Genomic DNA, 19,806 nt, shown 5'->3' with positions numbered 1-19,806 from the left:
TAAACTTAGAAAATGATCTGAGTAAGACAGGTAACCATTACAAGATCAGCTCTGGTGATAGGTTTTAGGTTGCTGCTTATTGATGCAGATATATATTGGGCAGAGGCTTAAGAACTAAGAAGCTCTACTTAAGATATAAATTTGCTCTACCTTTCAAACCTAAGAAGAAAGACATAGAAAGAATAGAGCCCTTGTCTTTGTTCACAAAGACTCCAGTATATTGTAGTCCAGAATTTACTTTTTGGAGATATCAGCAGGGCAACAAACTACCTGTTCATGAGGTGTAATAGCCATGCCACCAACTTATTTGTACTATTTAATCAAAATAATTTTGCATTTTTCCAGAGGCTTTTAGTTAGTTCTTAATTATATGAAAGGAAAATCATATTAGAGGATTATGTGTAATTATGTTGACTTGAATTATCTTTGTTACCTTCCTTTCTAGAGTGATGTAAGGGAGAAACAGAAAACTCTTGTGGAACAGCTCCTATCTTTGTTGAACAGCTCCCCAGGGCCTCCTACTCGCAAACTCCTTGCTAAGAATCTAGCCATTCTTTATAGTATTGGAGACACATTCTCTGTTTATGAGACAATCGATAAATGTAATGATCTTATTCGAAGCAAAGATGATTCTCCAAGTTATCTTCCCACTAAACTGTAAGTTAAATGTTAAAAGTGAACATAAAAGAGTTCTTCTTGGTTGTATCATTTTTATAAAGAACCCAAACTTTGCTGTACAGTAGAAATTAATACAACATTGTTCATCATCTGTACTTCAGTAAAATAAGTCTTAAAAAAAAAAGAACCCCTGGACTTCCCTGGTGATGCAGTGGTTAAGGATTCACCTGCCAGTGCAGGGGACACGGGTTCAATCCCTGGTCCTTGAAGATCCCACATGCCACAGAGCAACTAAGCCCATGCACCACAACTACTGAGCCCACACGCCACAACTACTGAAGCCTGCATCCTCTAGGGCTCCCATGCCACAACTACTGAGCCTGCATGCTGCAACTACTGAAGCCTGCCCGCCTAGAGCCCATGCTCTGCAACAAGAGAAGCCACCTCAGTGAGAAGCCCGCGGACTGCAAACAGGGTAGCCCCTGCTTGCCGCAACTAGAGAAAGCCCACGCACAGCAACGAAGACCCAATGCAGTCAAAAATAAAAATATATATATTAAAAAAAAAAAGAACCCAAACTACTTGATAATTATTATGAAACTGAATACAAATTCTTTTACTCATTTTTTAAAGAATCTAACTTTCATAATTATTATGAAACTGAACACAAATCGTTTTACTCATTTTTTAAAGAATTTAACTTTCATAAAGATCTAACATTTTCCCATGTACTGAGAAACAGTTCTTTTAAAAAATGCTTTAGACATTTGAAGCTTAGATTTGGGGATCAAAACTGTCTGATAAAAATTTTAGTAGTTGAGGGACTTCCCTGGTGGTCCAGTGGTTAAGACTCTGTGCTCCCAATACAGGTGGCCCGGGTTCCATCCCTGGTCAGGGAACTAGATCCCTCACACTGCAACGAAGATCCCATGTGCCAAAATTAAGACCTGGTACAGCCAAATAAATAAATATATATATATATAAATAAATTTTATTTAAAAAAAATTTTAGCAGTTGAGTGTTTAAGGCACAAGTACTTTAAATTCTTCACGTTTGTATGTTCTTTTAGTTTATTAGTTCTTAGTAGTGAAAATTAATAGTAAATATATAGGAAAATACTCTTCTAACATCCTAAAAGAACAACTTAGTTTCTTTCTCCATAGGACTCAGTTCATTTTATCACCTGTTTTTTAGAGAAGGCAATTTGCCATGTATGGTTGCATAGTACTAATGTTATAGAAATTTTTGTTTATTTAATTTTTAGCTTATAGTAGAATGTATTTTCCCATAAAGTTTTCAGACTTGATAAGAACGTTGTTCTTTTTCTTTTATCTTTAAGACCATCTTTGATTATCTGATATATGAAGCTCAGTTCTATTAAAAATTGTTTTGTAAAAAATTTGTAAAAAAAATCTTTGGGCTGAGATTTAGATTAGTTGAAGATATATCTTTTAAAAATTCTTATATTGAAAATATAATTATTTGATACTCACCTAAGTGTCATTCCTTAGGATTTAACGGTGGAATAGATTCTGGGAAATTTTATCCTTTAAAAGTAAAATTAAGTAGTCATCTTTACATGTGCTAAGATCCTTTTATTCCTGTTTTTTCATTCATGACTAATTTCTAATTTAAATGTCGTTCCAGTGCTGCTGTGGTGTGTTTGGGTTCCTTGTATAAGAAGTTGGGTAGAATACTGGGTAACACCTTTACTGATACAGTGGGGAATATTCTTAAAGCTATGAAGAGTGCAGAGGTAAATACAGACTTTATGGTTTCTTGAGTTAATAAAAGAGCTTTACCTATGACAAGCATACATAGTATGTATGTAAATATATCCATAAATGACATTTCTATGTAGTGCACATATGTACTTTGTATATTTAATCTTTATTAGAAAAGCAATAGTGCAATAACATTTTGTGTATTCAGATAAATTCAAATGGGCACAGACTAAGGTGTTTCTCTGGCAGACCCATCCCTGCTCCCTCTTCTTGCATCACCTTTTCCATCTGATACTACTTATTAGTGCCAGAGCAAGTGCTTGTCACCAAGGATCCAGATATGTAGTTGGTAACTACCATACACCTGATGGATGGATTAGTATTGTACCAGCATCAGCAGGGTGTAAGGAATAAAATCAGGAAAGAGTGTGGAGGACATAAGCATGACTAGGGTCAGGATGACCTTTCAATCGCCAGGATATATATTGTCAGCCTTAGTCTCATTGATTTGTTGGCATCATTTACCATTGTAAAACACCCTTTGTTTTTGTAACTGTCTCTATTGGACTTCCAAGATATACTGTAATTTCTTGCCAACTATAGTTTAACAGTTTTGAAATTAAAGCATTTGTATGTTTGTATATCAAAAATTTTAAGTCTGTGGTCCCTTATATTTAAGGATAACTCAGCACCTTTAAATATTAAAAAATCACACCAGTTCCTGTTCTTACCTTGCTTGGAAAAAGTCTAGAAAACAGCCCTGAAACAATTTATAAAAATGCTGGCCTGTCACACACATTTCTTTTTAACTGTATCAAGATAAAACAGAAAATTCAAATGTAAAGTCTGCCAAATTTCAAGAAGAATGTAACTGATTCAAGAATTTTAAGGATAAGTGAAGTCCATAACATAAAACTGGTGAGGGAATCAACTCAGCAGATTACTTCTGAGTATCAATAGTTTACACAAAGATTGAAGAAGGTAATTCAGGAGGAGATTTTTTTTTGTAGTTTTTATAAGAGTTTATTACCATTTTATAAAATAAAAAACTGCCCAATATGTTTGAAAACTCTGAGAAAATTTAGATATTTTAAGATGGATAGAAGTTGAGATAATTTATCAGTGGCAGGTCTTTTGGTGGTGAAAGGAAAAGGAGATCTTTCTGCTCTGAAGGCACCGAAGCTAGAGGTGAACAGATTTACAAAATGATACTGAGCACCATAAATGGTAACATGTGGACACAGGTATAGGCTATACTTTAATTCTTAATTTATATAAGAGAAAGCTCATGATGAAGACAAAGAAATGGAAGGCATTGTGGGTTTTAACATATATAGAATTAGAATATATAAAAACAGCAACATAAAGCATATGAGAGAGTGTATGGAATTGTACTGTTTTAAGGGTCTTGCCACTATGAAGTGGTAAATAGTAGGCTTAATTAGAATGTAACCTATTAGGGATGTGTAGCACGATGGCTACAATAATCACTATTTAAAATAGTTATAACGGGATTCCCTGGTGGCGCAGTGGTTGAGAGTCCGCCTGCTGATGCAGGGGACACAGGTTCGTGCCCCAGTCCAGGAGGATCCCACATGCCGCGGAGCGGCTGGGCCCGTGAGCCATGGCCGCTGAGTCTGCGCATCCGGAGCCTGTGCTCTGCGGCGGGAGAGGCCACAGCAGTGAGAGGCCCGCGTACCGCAAAAAAAAAAAAAAAAAAGTTATAACAATATAAATATTTATACACCCCTCAGAGCATCTAAATTACAAAGCAAATATTGGCAGACCTAAAGAGAGAAATACACAGCAATACAATCATAGTGGGGACTGCAGTTCTTCACCCCCCCGCCCCCCGCTGCCTTTCATCAATGGACAGATCACCCAGACAGAAATCAACATGCAAACCTTGGAGTGAACTACACATTAGACCAGTTGGACCTAATGGACGTAACCTGATCATTCCACCCGACAGCAGCAAAACATACCTCTTCTAGGGCACAGAGCATTCACCAGGGTAGATCACATATCAGGTCCCACACAAGTCTGGGCAAGTTTAAGAAGACTGAAATTGCATGAAGTATTTTTCCCACCCGCAATGATATGAAACTAGGCGCCAATAAGGGCAGGAAGGCTGGAAAATTCTCAGTTATGTGGAGATTAACAGCAAACCAGGAGGAGAGATTGTTAACATCCATAAATCTGGTTTTATTTAAAAGGATGTGTCTGTAAGAACTTTTATTTACTGAGGTATGGCCACTTTAAACTTTTTTTTTTTCTCTTAACTCCATTGATTAAGCTATACTTTTTAGGCCTCATGGTTAACAGAGGATTACTCTATAAGTTTCAGAACATTTTAAGTTAGGGACTTCCCTGGTGGCACAGTGGATAAGATTCCATGCTGCCAATGCAGGGGGCCTGGGTTCGATCCCTGGTCAGGGAACTAGATCCCACATACATACCGCAACTAAGAGTTCGCAGGTCATAACTAAGGAGCCTGCCTGCCACAGCTAAGACCTGGTGCAACCAAATAATTAATATTTTTTTAAAAAAAGAAAATTTAAAGTTATTGCTAAGTACTTTATTGCTCCTCCACTTTTACCTTTATGATTTAGTTGATTCAGTACCACAACATTTTGGAGATGTCAAAAGGGATTTCCACCTTTGATACACACCAGTATTGATAAATAGCATTTGAAATTGGTGTAAAAGAAAGTTAAGAAGTGTCCCGTTAGGACTCATTTTGTTAATGTCTACCTATAATTACTGTTGTGTTCCTTTGAACAAAAATAAATTAATAACATTACTATGAAAATGATACTTGATCTTTCTCCAATTTTAACTTACCTATAGTGGCCTTAACTTCCTGAGACATAGAAAGCATTTGGAACATTTAGTAAAACATCATAGTACAAGCAGCTACTATTTCTTGAGTGTTTATTAAGTCCAGGCACTGTGGTGAATGATTTACCCACAGGGGCTTGTTTACTTCTCACACTGGCACAGTGGGGTTCATCTTATCTTCGTTTCATTTTTTCATTTCTTTTTTTTTGGCCACGCTGTGCAGTATGTGGGATCTTGGTTCCCCGACCAGGCATCGAACCCATGCCCCCTTCAGCGGAAGCGCAGAGTCTTAACCACTGGACCACTGGGGAGGTCCCTTATCCTCATTTTATAGATGAAGAAATAAGAACAACTTAAAGTCACACACACTAAGGTTCAGAGCCAAGATTCAAACCCAGGTCTTTTAAAATCTAAACCCAGACTTTTAACCTCTGAGTTAAAATACTCGAACCAATAAATGATAAAATATCAATAGCTATGAACTCAACTGAGCATTTACTGTGTGTCAGGCACTGTTCTAAGCACTTCACATGTAGTAACTCGTTTGACCCTCACAACAATCATTTAACTTTTATCTTTAAGGTAAAGAAACAGATTTGCCCAAAGACTTACAGCTAGTAGGTGGCAGACCATGCACTCTTACCATGTTACCTCATTTATAGCAACCATTTATTGAGTGCTTGACAACATGCAAGCCTTATGCCTGGCGCTTCCCATTTAATTTCATTTAATCTGCACATCAACCCTATAAAATTTGTGTTATGTTGAAATGTAATATATACAAGTAACACTTCTAAAATAGTAAACACTATAAGAAATAGCAATTATTCATGTGTCTTGATGTCAGAATAGGTTGGTTAGTGTGTACAAAAATCTGAGTATTTCTCTAATACGAGATAAACTTCAATGCTTAATACTGTTCTTCACAGCAAATTTTTTTTTCCTGTTCTTTAAATTTTTTCCTCTTTGGTAGTCACAAGGTCGATATGAGATCATGCTGAGTCTGCAAAACATATTGAGTGGACTGGGAGCTGCTGCTACACCTTGCCACAGGGATGTTTATAAAGCTGCTAGATCCTGCTTAACAGATAGATCCATGGCCGTTCGTTGTGCTGCTGCAAAGGTAAAATAGTCTAATGAGTAGAATTTCTAAAAATTAATATAAAGACAACTAAATCAGTTTATCCCAGTGAAAACACTAGTAACAGCTACATGATCTTAGAGCTGCAACCTTGATATTCAGATAGGACTATCTCATTTTAACATATGAGGAAACTGAGGCCCTGAGAGTTACATAAATTTCTCAGGGTTCTTAAAGTGGTTAGCAGCACCTTGTTGGAAGTGGGGAGTTCAAGTTACCAGATTCTAAGTATTCCTTCCATTCCACTGTGCCGCCTCTCTATAATTGTGTAAAATTTACATGTACGGTTTATGTTGTTTGAAAATGATTTTTGTTTTTATCATGCTTTCTTAACATAGTTGGTTAGATAGTAAAGTGTTTATGTTGGAATTATTCTCACAATTGCTTATAGCCAACAGATAGGTTCTACAGACATTTTTCATAGCCCATTGAATTAGAAATGGGTCTTTCTCCTACCCTTTGTGGACATGTTGCTTTGTATAGTATAATTTTTATGACTTTTTAGTAAGTATTCACTTGTTGTCCCTACAATCATTATTTAGAGACTTTGGATTTGTGTATTATTTTTGCTAGATCTTGATAGGTTCTGCAACTTATATAGATCTGAACCTGACATTTATATTTTGTTTTTCATTAATTTCTTTTTTTCCCGATTGAATAGTGTCTCCTTGAACTTCAGAATGAGGCCATCTTTATGTGGAGTACAGACCTGGACAGTGTGGCCACACTATGTTTTAAATCCTTTGAAGGCTCCAATTATGATGTGCGGATTTCAGTTTCAAAGCTACTAGGCACAGTGTTGGCCAAAGCTATAATTTCTAAACATCCAGGGGCAGGTAAATTCATGTAATTATTTTCATAATGTCTTCCATAATTTTTTCCCAGTTGATTTAAACAAACATATGTAGCATTACTGCTACCCATTATTACTTTTGAAAAGAGGCAGAATATCATATAAATTTTAGTTTGGAAACATGTCTATAAGTCCTAAGATTTCATTTTAAAACAATTCAGTGAAAGTTTGAGGAAAAAATTAAAAGAACTCTTAAATAAATGTGCTTTATTCAGTCATTGTCTTCCTCTACACCATGGCTTTTTTTTTTTTAAGTGAATTGTGGAGTGTTATCCAATAGGAGATATGATCTAATTCTCGAGAATTTTTTTTTTATAAGCAGCATGCATCTGATTACGTACATTTGGCTTGCCATCTTCTAGATTGGTATAAGGGAGCAATGATATAAATAATTCCAAACAGCAGATACTTGAAATTTACTGTATTTGGACAATTTGTGTTTGTGTTTTATTCCCTATTTATACACTCCTAGGCAGTGAGTAAGGATGGAGTATTTTTGAAAACAAAAGGGTTTGCCTGGGTTTAATCTACGGTGTATATAAAACATTGGTGAATAATTAAAAACTTGCTTTATTATTCTGTCTCCAAAGAATAGCAGTCTCACGCTAATGAAAATGTGATTGTTCTGTAGAACCTTGCTCCTCAATATCTGCAAACCGAGAGCACTAGCCTCACCTGGGAGCTTGTAAGAAATGCAGAAACCCAGACGCCACCCAACTTACTAAATCAAATTCTCATTTTAACAAGATCCACAGATAATTTGTATGCACATTAAAGTTTTAGAATCATTGCTCTAGAAATTGTTTATTGTGACATTAAGAAGTGTTCTGGTTTCTTCTAAGCCAGTGTTTCTCAACCAGAGCTGAGAGAGGACAGTGAGTACAGCATATCAGAATCACCTAGGAAGCATTAACAACTATATAGTCCCTTCATTCTCCAGTTGAGACCCACAAGTTTAAAATTTATAATAAATTTTTTTTTAGGTTTTGGTTCTTCTAATCTTGTAATTCAGACTTGTTCAGGGCATTTAAGAGGTTAAATCTTAAGCCATCTAAGAGATTGAAATTAGAAGAAGACATGTTTAATCAAACCCTCTTGAAAATGTGAATTGCTCGTTTCCATAAAGGTATCATTAGCACTAGTACACAGTTGTAGTAAAAACAAGCAAAATACAGAATTGCCTAACAAATGTGAATGATATTTAAATGTATATCCTTCTAGAGTAGCACTAAACTAATAACAGCATTTTTGCAATCAGACTAAGCAAAGTGAAAAACCAGCTTCACCCACACTAAAAAATCTTTGGCCTAATCTATTGTTAGGAATTCTATCGTCTTGCATCTGTAAGTTCTAGGCTTGTGTTATAATTAAGTTATTTTCATACAACTGAAAAGTGATCTAGATGTCATAATAGATTTTTTTTAAGTAGGAGACTAACGGTTAGCAACATAGTGCTTAATAATTTGGAAAAGAAATACAGTGGAGGTTTGTACACTCAGCCACAATATTCGAAGATTATGAGGTACAGAACTGAAATGATTTTCCTAGTAAAATCAGCAGACTTCTAATAAATGGTATATTTTACCAAGGCATTTAAAAATCAGGGATTGAGTATGACATTTTCCTAACATTGGCATAAGTTGCCAAGGATTTATGGAATCTTTTAAAGTTACTTCTTGACCATGAACCTCAAGTCGTACTATATTTCCCTCGTCCATTCACTGTCCCACTTTCCTAATTGACTATTTATACCTTTATCTTCTCCCATGTTACTTTCATTTGATGGCCTATCTTCCACAGGCTCCCTTACTAAATCTACCACCTTCCAACATCTATACCCATATACTCTGACTTCTCCACTGTTACTAAGATGAATTATCTCGTCTTCTATTAAAGCCATACGTTCAATATGTGTTAGAGCTCATCCTCTCACCTGCTCAAGGACATAGCTCTAGGAAGTCTCCCCTCTCCTACATCAACTTTTCCTTCTCTATTGGATTATTCCCTATAAAAACATGTGCTTTTTCCCCTCTCATCTTAAAAAAAATTTTTTTTTCTTGTATTTTACTTCCCCAGCCACCTGGAGCCCCATTTCTCTTCCCTTTGCAGCAGAGTTCCTCAGAGGAGTTCTTGATACTCTGTTTTTAGTCTCTTTCTTCTTTCAAACACACTTCAATTAGGATTTTCCCCCAGTTAACTGTTTTTTTATATATAAATTTATTTATTTTATTTATTTATTTTTGGCTGCATTGGGTCTTCGTTGCTGCACGTGGGCTTTCTCTAGTTGCGGCGAGCGGCGGCTACTCTTCGTTGAGGTGCGCAGGCTTCTCATTGCGGTGGCTTCTCTTGTTGTGGAGCATGGGCTCTAGGCATGCGGGCTTCAGTAGTTGTGGCAGGTGGGCTCAGTAGTTGTGGCTCGTGGGCTCTAGAGCGCTGGCTCAGTAGTTGTGTCGCATGGGCTTACTTGCTCCATGGCATGTGGGATCTTCCTGGACCAGGACTTGAACCCATGTCCCTGCATTGGCAGGCGGATTCTTAAGCACCTCGCTACCAGGGAAGCCCCAGTTAACTCTTGAAAACTATTTTTGTTAAGGGCATCAATGACCTCCACGTTCATCAGTTATTCGATAAATAAACAAGCATTTATTGGGGGTTTATACAGGGCCACGATCTGTTCTGAGTGTGTAGGATGTGTTATTGAACAAAACAGATTAAAAGCCCCTGCCCTTTGGCACTTCCGTTCTAATATTTAGCCATGCTAAGCCAGTGGGCAGTTCTCAGTTGTCTTACTTAACCTTTCAGCAACATTTAACTCAGTTGATCTTCCTCCTCATCCTTTTTTCACTTGCCTTTTAGGACCTCACGCTCCCTTGGTTTTCTTTCTTTCTCTCTATAAGTTTCTGTTCAGTCTTTGATGATTTCTTGTCTTCTCATAGGAGAGACCCATCACCTAGTCCTTGGTCTTTCTGCTCTTTATGTAGGCTCACTTTAGATGATCTTACCCAATCTCATGGCTTAAATACCATCTATATAGCATGGATTCCCGGATTTATGTCTTTAGCCCACACTTCTCTCCTGGACACTGAACTCTCATATCTAGCTGCCCATTTGACATATCTGTTTGGACGTCTATTTGATGTTTCAAATTGTCCTAAGTGAATGCTTGATCTCCCCTCCCCCCATATACACATACCTGCTCTCCTTGCAGTCGCAATCTTGCTAATCTAAGTTGATGACAGCTCTGTCCCTGCACTTGTTCAAACCGCAGTTTGTAAAGTCACCCTTGAATCTTCTTTCTCACACTCAATAACTATTCTACCTAACAATATTAAAACATATCTACAGTTGGGACTCCTTGGAGAAGTGGCTCATGGAGTCGGGGCAAGGAAAGTCTGAGGATGAACCTGGAGTGTCTTGTTGTGCCAGAAAGTGAGGAGCTTCCACTGGCCAGTTTTCTGAAGAAAAGCTGGTCAAATCCAGGACAGTATTAGAATAAGTAATTATAGAAATGGATTATAACCTGTTAAAGAAAAAAGGAGGGCTTCCCTGGTGGCGCAGTGGTTAAGAATCTGCCTGCCAATGCAGGGGACCTGGGTTCGAGCCCTGGTCCGGGAAGATCCCACATGCCACGGAGCAACTAAGCCCGTGTGCCACAACTACTGAACCTGCAATCTAGAGCCCGCGAGCCACAACTACGGAAGCCCGCGTGTCACAACTACTGAAGCCTGCATGCCTAGAGCCCGCGAGCCACAACTACGGAAGCCCGCGTGTCACAACTACTGAAGCCTGCATGCCTAGAGCCCATGCTCTGCAACAAGAGAAGCCACCGCAATGAGAAGCCCGCGCACCACAAGGAAGAGTAGCTCCTGCTCGCCGCAACTAGAGGAAGCCCACATGAAGCAATGAAGACCCAATGCAGCCAAAAATAAATAAATAAATAAATAAATAAATATTTTTTAAAAAAAGTATCACCACAGAGGTGGCATAGTGATTACAAATGGAAAAAATATTTTACAGTGGACAAGACCTTATTCAGGTGTTCAAAGATAATATCGCCAATGTAGGGACAGATTGACACCAAGCCTGACATATCTTTTTGACGTTATGCATTGAGAAGGCTTACAGCATTACTTAATGTAGTTCTCTTGAGGAAAAACTCAAATTGAGGGCTTTTCTGTAGCTACAACTAGCCACATATGTACTCTTCAAAAATGATTAACATTCTGCCTAACTAAGCTCTTAATTATTGCATCCTAAGGGTTGACCGGGCAGTTTTAGTAATACTTAGCTTTGGTTTCTTCAGAGACTGAGGATATAACAAAAGTTATACTTGCAGTTGAGAATTTTTACTTTTATGTAAGTTTCATTAAGAGTTGTAGAGGGGCTTCCCTGGTGGCGCAGTGGTTGAGAGTCCGCCTGCCGATGCAGGGGACACGGGTTCGTGCCCCGGTCCGGGAAGATCCCACATGCCATGGAGCGGCTGGGCCCGTGAGCCATGGCCGCTGAGCCTGTGTGTCCGGAGCCTGTGCTCCGCAACGGGAGAGGCCACAACAGTGAGAGGCCCGCATACCAAAAAAAAAGAAAAAAAAAAAAAAGAAATAAAAGAGAAAGTGATAAGGAAGATACGGAGTCTAGGTGAAAGGTACATGGGAGTTTATTTTACTATTCTTACAGCTTTTTTGTAATTTTGAAATTTTTTCTAGTAAAAAATTTTTTAAATATGTAAGTATACATACCCCGATTCCTATCGTATCTACCTTGATCTAAGCCACCATCACCTCTTGCTTGAATTACTAAATTGCTCCTAATGGTTTTCTCTACTTCTGCCTTTGCCCCTCTACAGTCTTCTCTCAGCACAGAAGCAAAGTGACAGATTATATCACTCCTTTGCTCAAGGTTCTCACTGGCACCTCACTTTACTCACCTCCTTATTATAATGATCGACAAGGTCCTATATCTTCTGCTCTTGCACCATCCTTACACTCTGGTCCGTCTCCTACCAGAGCCCTCCACTGAACTCACTACACATAAAAGATACCTCCTTTATTTTTTTGCATGGCTTTTAATCACTGTCTAACATACTATATACTTAGTCCTTTGTTATGTTTATTGTTGTATCTCCTTTTTAGAATTTATGATCCGCAAGAGCATGGATTTTGTACTATTCACTTATGTTTCTCTTCCACGTGCCGATATAGATTTTTATCTGTTTCATCTTCAGGCTGAGGAGTATATTTTTTGTTCATGACTTGGATTAACAGAAGTTTATTTTTCCACTGTTTATGACTTAAGTCAATAATGAGGATCAGAGCTTGTGACCATCATTTTTCAGAAGAATGAAAGGGCGAAAATGGGTTCTTTTCTTAAAGGAGATGTTATTCCCTAGATATTCACAGGGAGAAACTCAACTGTGTCAAACTGAAGACAAATTTAAAACATTCTGCCAACTAAGCTCTTAATTATTGCATCCTAAGGGTTGACTGGGCAGTTTTAGTAATACTTAGCTTTGGTTTCTTCAGAGACTGAGGATATAACAAAAGTTGTACTTGCAGTTGAGAATTTTTACTTTTATGTAAGTTTCATTAAGAGTTGTAGAGGGGCTTCCCTGGTGGCGCAGTGGTTGAGAGTCCGCCTGCCGATGCAGCGGACGCGGGTTCGTGCCCCGGTCCGGGAGGATCCCACATGCCGCGGAGCTGTGGGCCCGTGAGCCATGGCTGCTGAGCCTGCGCGTCCAGAGCCTGTGCTCCGCAACGGGAGAGGCCACAGCAGTGAGAGGCCCACCTACTGCCAAAAAAAAAAAAAAAAAAAGAGTTGTAGAGCATTTAGAAAGATAAAATTGTGATTTTGGCCTTTTTAGTATTTCAAAAGAATTTTCAAAGTTTTGTATAGCATTTTCACTCATGGAGAACTAGGGCCGTTTATTTATGTTTTCCCTTGTTTAACTTGAGGACGAGAGAGCAGTAGGTCATAATCTCAAAGTGGCATAGACTCTAAGATGTCATTGACATGATACGTCAGAGTCCATTATGATTTGACCTCTGAACCCTTGTGTGACTTTAGTGTGTGTAATGTCCTGTAAATTTTGCCTTTTGTTTGGATTTTTAGTTTATTTTTGTTTCTGTTAACATACTGTTCAAGATCATGCAAACCAAGATCACACATTAAAATTTAGTCTGTAAAATAGAATCACATGTTTTGTTCTGTTCTTTGTTATAGCAGCCTCACGTCAAAGCGTTCGCAGAGTATCTCTGGAGGAAGTTCTGGAATTACTAGGAACAGGGTTTCTACGTGGGAGTTCAGGATTTCTTCGAGCCAGTGGAGATATGCTGAAAGGAACCAGTTCAGTCAGTAGGGATGTCCGAGTTGGAGTTACTCAGGTTAGAATCACAAATCAGTATCTAAATGTAATTCTCACTGGCCTATAGTGAAAGTTTTAGTATCTGACTCCAGGTGGAAGTGATACTGTGCAAGGTCATCACTTATGCTCTCATGTTTATAAATAGATGGGGTGAGGCCAAGACGCTTTATAAAAAACTAGATTACGAGTAAGAGAACCTTATTTATACAAAGCCAACTAAATAGGCTATTACCCACAATGTGTTTTCAGTTCGTAATGATGGGAGACTATTGTTTATTTCCTTTGAAACATAAACAACATTTTTTTGTTTGTTTCTAGGCCTTGGGCTTCCATGTGTCTTGTGGTTTAACATGTTTTCCATTGTGTTTGTGTGTGCTTATACAGTTCAGATTTAAGCTTTTAGGTACATAATATTTGGCATGGGCAATATTATATTTCTGTTTTATATGGTTTCTACTTCAAAATAAAGATTACAGCATGTAATCTACTTAAAGTGCTTAAATTCTTGGTCCTAAACAAAACTTAAAAAGCTAAACCTTGGGAAGAGGGTCTTAGAATAAGGCAATATAGAGGTCTTTGCATTCTTTCCTTGAACTATCTTGTTTTCTAAATGCCATTATGGTTCAAAGCAAACATGTATTTTTTTAAATTCACATATATATCCTCATTATTTTATACTGTATGATATTAGATTTCATGAAAATATAAGATGTCCCAGTATAATTGTAAACTGTGTGTTTTTAAAAAACAGATTGCATAAGAAAACTACTGTCTGTATCGCTGGAGCAAGCCAAACCATTAACATTCATGAAAATAAAGAGCAGTGATTCGTCACCATAAACTTTCTTTTCTGGTTTCTAGAACTGAATTCCCTTAGAGTTATGGTATTAGACCATAGTTCATTCTTACACTGTGTTCATATGTTTGATTTGGGTTTTCTTGTTCAGAATGTTAAAGACCTTAGGGACTTCCCTGGTGGTCCAGTGGTTAAGACTCCGGGCTTCCACTGTAGGGGGCATGGGTTTGATCCCTGTTTGGGAAACTAAGATCCCGCATGCTGCTCAGCGTGTGGCCAAAAATTTGAAGGAAAAAAAAAAAAACACAGAATGTTAAAGAGTTTGAATGCTTTGGAGAAGTCACAGGCACATTTTACTTATGAGCTAGCTATGCTGACTATCCTGAAACTTTGTAGTCTGACCAAAATAAAACAGGCAGCATAAATGAAACCTCAGTTGAAAGACTGCGTACTTCAATTTTGGCTTAACAAACAAAAAAATAGTACTACATTTATATAGCTAAGGTGGCTATATAAATGAGGAAAGACTAAAAAGAAATGTTAATAAATTCTGCATATTTCATGGAAGAGAAAACATTAATATAGAATTGAAATTATTTCATTTTGAAGATAAAACTCCTTTCTTTTTTAGGCTTACGTGGTGTTTGTTTCAACACTAGGAGGAGCATGGCTAGAGAAAAATTTTGCTGCCTTTCTTTCTCATATCCTAAGCCTGGTTTCACAGTCACACCCTAAGGCCACCCAAACTCAGATTGACGCTGTCTGCAGTCGCCGTTGTGTTTCATTTATCCTTCGAGCTACTGTTGGAGGTCTTCTTGGAGAAAAGGCTCAAATTGCTGCTGCCAAGGATATTTGCCAGGCTATCTGGAAGTTAAAGAAAGTTATGGGTATGGATCTTCTAAGACAGTCTGTTTTAACAGTGCTAAAGGGATTGTCCTTTTGGAAAAGCTGGACTGGTATATAATTATATTAATACCCAAAAAACACTTTTATGATACAGGTCAGTTGTTTCAGAGTAAAGCAGTCTGTATATATGTGAGACATAAATTAATCTACCTTGGTAAGAACTATTATATATATATGTACTAATCTTAAAGGCTGGTGGATAGTAGTTCCTCAGAATTTATAATCTTCCTATAGAAGTTAAGATACATTGTCTTTGAAACAATTAGTTCATCTCAGTTCTTGTACTGTCCTAAATCTACTCTGCTTATCTTGAGTATTGATAAAATTGGAGTTCTCCCTTTCAGTGCCACTTGCTAAAAGAGTAATAAGGCATCTCTGATCAGGTTGCTTGAACTAAATTGGTTATATTAGTTTAATTCTTTCTCTATAGATGCAAGTCCCCATTTTAGTATTTTAGTTAATAAAACAGTGATGCCTAGTTAATTCTTATACTTCTATCAGATGCTGTAATGAGTGACGGTAATCTGGAAACCCGGCTTGGCTCCGCAGATGTAGCAGCCAGCCAGCATATGTTGGTATGTGGTTTACAAGAACTTGGAAATCTCATACACAGTCTCGGCACCACAGCTGCACCTTTGCTACAGGATTCAAGTGCAGGTATCTGTTGTTTGTGACTAGTCTGAATACTTTGTTTTTACTTTTACTTTAGACAACTTTTCTCCAAGGAAGAAAAGCTCCCTCGTATAGCTCATTTATTATAGATTTCACTATAGATTTATTAGAGTTGTTTTATGAAATATATATAATCAAGATTTTTAAAGGTATTTTTTTTGTTTTTGTTTTTTTCTTTCGCTTTTGTAACTAAAGATTGTTCTCTAGGTCTCTCTCCAACCCCCTTTCTGGAGATATTTAAGATAACACAGAAAAATGGAGAAGTAAACCTGAACTCATATCTCTCATCTGCAGTGAAAGTATTAGTTTCTGTATGGTACAAGTAATTCACTTCCTTAAAGGTCTTTTCAGGCATTCTCTTTTCTTTCTCTCTTTGAAAATTATTTAATCACTTTGAGAGATAATTCACATACTATAAAGTTCACCATTTTAAAGTATATAATTCAGTGGTTTTGGTATACTCACAGAGTTGTGCAAACTCTATCACTCTCTAATTGCAGAATGTTTTCGTCACCCCAAGAAGTCCTACACCCATTAGCAGTCATTTCCCATTTCCCCTCCCCCTGGCCCTGATAACCACTAATCTATTTTCTGTCTCTATGAATTTGCCTATTCTGGACAAGATTTAATATAAATGGAATCCATATAGCATGTGGCCTTTTGTGACTGGCTTATTTAATTACTTTTTAAAATCATCTTTAATGGCTTTTGTCCTTTGTGCTACACAATTCCTGCTGACTGAAGCTTACGTTATATTTGGTTTGTAAGCTATTTATCCTAGGGCATATATTGTTTAAGTAGCAGTCGACATGAACTGTTAACATGTTTTGATGAAGGTATATGTTGAATTATAGCAAATGTAGACTTTTTTTTCTTACTGGTAGTGGCACTTCACTGTCTGCATAGTGGCTTAGTAGCCCACTGGGGATCTAGTGAAGCCTTGATTTTTGTCAATATTTTGTTCTCAGATTAAGAGAAATATGGTACATAGAGAGAATACTGATTATGCAGAGAAATGTGCCAGAAAGGATTTAAAAGAAAAGGAGGATGAAGCAAGATATGACATTTCTTCTCAAGATGTTTTTGTTATTTATTGATAATTTTTTTTATATTGGTAATTTTTAATTCCTAGTACCAAATTAATGATCTCAAGATAAAGTAAGCAGAACATGGACTTATTTAGGAAGTAAAAATTTCCTTTGTCTCCTGACTTAACTTAAGCCAATTTTCCTGAGATATATTGGTAGAAGTAACTCTTGGGTACAAAAAAATTATTTATAATGGTGTATCACTTAATTTTTTAAATTCTGATTTGGCTTTTGATAAAAATAATATATTTCATATCTATGTGGTTGCTTACTCTTTTGACTGATGACTGAGTTTTATCTGTGTAGCTGAGTCATCATTTGTTTATTCTGTCCTTCTAGGCGTCCTTGACAATATCATTTCAGTTACTCTTCATCCTAGCATTTCTGTTCGACTAGCAGCTGCCTGGTGTCTACACTGCATTGCTGTGGCACTACCTTCCTACCTAACACCTCTCTTAGACCGTTGCCTTGAAAGGCTTACTGTGCTTAAGTCTTCACCTGAAGCAGTGACTGGCTTTAGTTTTGCAGTGGCAGCTCTGCTGGGAGCAGTGAAACATTGTCCTTTAGGAATTCCTCATGGAAAGGGCAAGGTAATGATTTCATTCTTCGCATATGATAGTGACATTTCAAGTTTTTCTTAAAAACATCATTGTCGTCTTGTGTATCACCCAGTAAAGAACCATGCAGGACAAATTTCTGAGCTGTCATCTCTACTACTACTTAAGTGTTAAGTATCATCAACGTAATTACTGTGAAAACGAAGGGATGGTTAAAAATTTCATATCTACATTTAAAGAGGAGTTGCTTTCTCTGCTTTTTGTTAGAAATATCTCCAGTTAGTAACAGATTTTGTTCCTGAAGGCTTTTTTTTTCTTCCATATACTTAGCTCTGCCATAGAAGTACAGTTTAAAATTGCATTGTAAAGGACAAATAGAGCTTCAAAAGAAATCTTAAACTTCATTTAATAATTTTATAGTTAGTGGTATTCTTGGTGGTATTATTCTGGAATTAGTTTACATATCTAGTAAGATGAAGTAGATAATGAATGTTCTTAGGAACCAAGATTTTCCATATAAAAAATAAAAGCTACCATTGTAGAATCAAGAAAATTAAGTAAAAGGCCCATATGTTAAATTTAAATTGAAAATATTAGTATGAGCTTTTCATTTCCTTTCACACTGTCCAGACATAAAAGCAATGGCAACCCGGTAGCAGGAAACACCCCTAGTGCCCAGATTATGGCCCTAAATACCATTTCCGACCAAAAAGGAATTAGGGCCCCCTGAAGGAATGGCTGGTTCTAGATCTGGGGCAGGAAATGGACAGTATAAGCCTGGAATATCTTGTCATGCCGGAAAGCAAGGAAGTCATCAGAGCCTGTGTTCATTTTAAAAGGATGCAGGAGGTAACTTTAGACTCTCCCCCGACCAAAGATGGGATAATGTGTGCATCCAAAAAAATAATGATAACAATGGATAGAAACATAGTAAACATATAAAACACCAGGAGCTCATAATGATGACAAATTGCTTTGCTACTGAAAAATAATGGCTTTTGAGTGTAGCACTCTCAGAAAGATAAATGATACAGAACCTAGAAAGTAAATAACCCAGTTTTAATGTACAAAGAATTGTAAAGAGAACTAAAGAAATTTTGTTAATCAGATATAAAACGCAAAATAGGCAAAGCGTGGTATGGGAATTTTGTTTCTCTTTGAATAGGAATTGTCAGTTGTCAGAGAATATTGTTTGACAGTGAAAAGCCCTCATAATCTGGGCCTCACACACATAAGAATTTTTTTGTAAATCACCATTGTTCCTTTCTTTTTTCTTGTCCCTCCACGTCATTATTAATGAATATTATGGTATATTCTCTGCAGTTTAGGCTTTGCAGACAAATACACTGTTACTTCAAAAATTCTTAAATTATCTTGAATATTGCCAATGCCTTTGGGATAAGGTGATCGGCAACTTCGGGAGGTGATGTTATTCAGTTAAATTTATTATTTTAGTTATATTCTAAACTAACACATCACATCTTGCTAATCAAAGAATTGCCATTGCGTGTATTAATTAAATTTAATGTCCTCATATCTTACTAATTTAGGTAGACAGGCTTTGTTTGTTTTGTCTCTACCCTTTTTAAAGGGTGGGGGACAAGTAGAGGCCGCAAGCAGTCCTAAGTTAGTAGTAAGTTGGTTGGTTGTTTAAAAATATGCTAGCCTTCCTCTTTAGAAGAGGTATGTGCCAACTCACAATATTTGCTGCTCTTCTAGAGGTGATTGGTTACAGAGATGTTTTCTTAGACATGTTAGATGCCTGTCGGCATTTGCACTCTATAAGCATGCATTATCCATAAAGGTGAAATATCTAGTTTTTCCTCTGTGTTGTTTTAGAACTATTTCTTAGACTTCTAAAATATAACATTTTAATTAATCCCCCTTTACTGTGAAGCTACTTCATTGTGCGATTATTGAGTACTTTTAACTGTGGTTATATAGTATATTGCCTCGGGAAAGACTATTATCAGCCACTCAGGTATCAAAGTAGTGTGCAAAATTTTAAAAGGAGAGAGTCCTGTAATGAAACTTCCTCTGGTAATTACAGATCTATGAAGATGGTGGCTTAAAACTAAAAGTAAGTTCAAATTTTATACAGCGAAACTTGAACGGTTGTACAATGTTGTCACATATACTCCACAAAGAATTATAGGGTTGCTGTGTACAACCTAATATACCTATTGTATACTTATTATACAACCTATAATTTTTCCTTGAAAAGTTACTTTTTTAGTTTCATGTACGACATT

The 19,806-nt window shown here is 37.0% G+C and overlaps 1 protein-coding gene across 5 annotated transcripts in view; it reads left to right on the top strand.

The window, feature by feature from the left end:
* HEATR5A (HEAT repeat containing 5A) overlaps nt 1-19,806 on the top strand; it is a 110,643-nt gene that overhangs the window by 16,435 nt on the left and 74,402 nt on the right. For 3 of the 5 annotated variants that reach the window (XM_081229683.1, XM_081229680.1, XM_081229681.1), the window contains 8 exons: nt 446-657; nt 2,266-2,374; nt 6,157-6,306; nt 6,986-7,160; nt 13,394-13,554; nt 14,963-15,218; nt 15,739-15,894; nt 17,337-17,587. In XM_081229683.1, coding sequence (XP_081085809.1) covers nt 446-657; nt 2,266-2,374; nt 6,157-6,306; nt 6,986-7,160; nt 13,394-13,554; nt 14,963-15,218; nt 15,739-15,894; nt 17,337-17,587 — 1,470 coding nt within the window. The remainder of the gene's footprint in view (nt 1-445; nt 658-2,265; nt 2,375-6,156; nt 6,307-6,985; nt 7,161-13,393; nt 13,555-14,962; nt 15,219-15,738; nt 15,895-17,336; nt 17,588-19,806) is intronic. The other 2 variants (XM_081229684.1, XM_081229682.1) reach the window with 1 other exon arrangement.

This window comes from Mesoplodon bidens, assembly GCF_964165515.1.
Source record: "Mesoplodon bidens genome assembly, chromosome: 3".
NCBI lineage: Eukaryota > Metazoa > Chordata > Mammalia > Artiodactyla > Ziphiidae > Mesoplodon > Mesoplodon bidens.
Note: the sequence above shows the minus strand (reverse complement) of the source record. Positions and strands in the feature narration are given on the sequence as shown.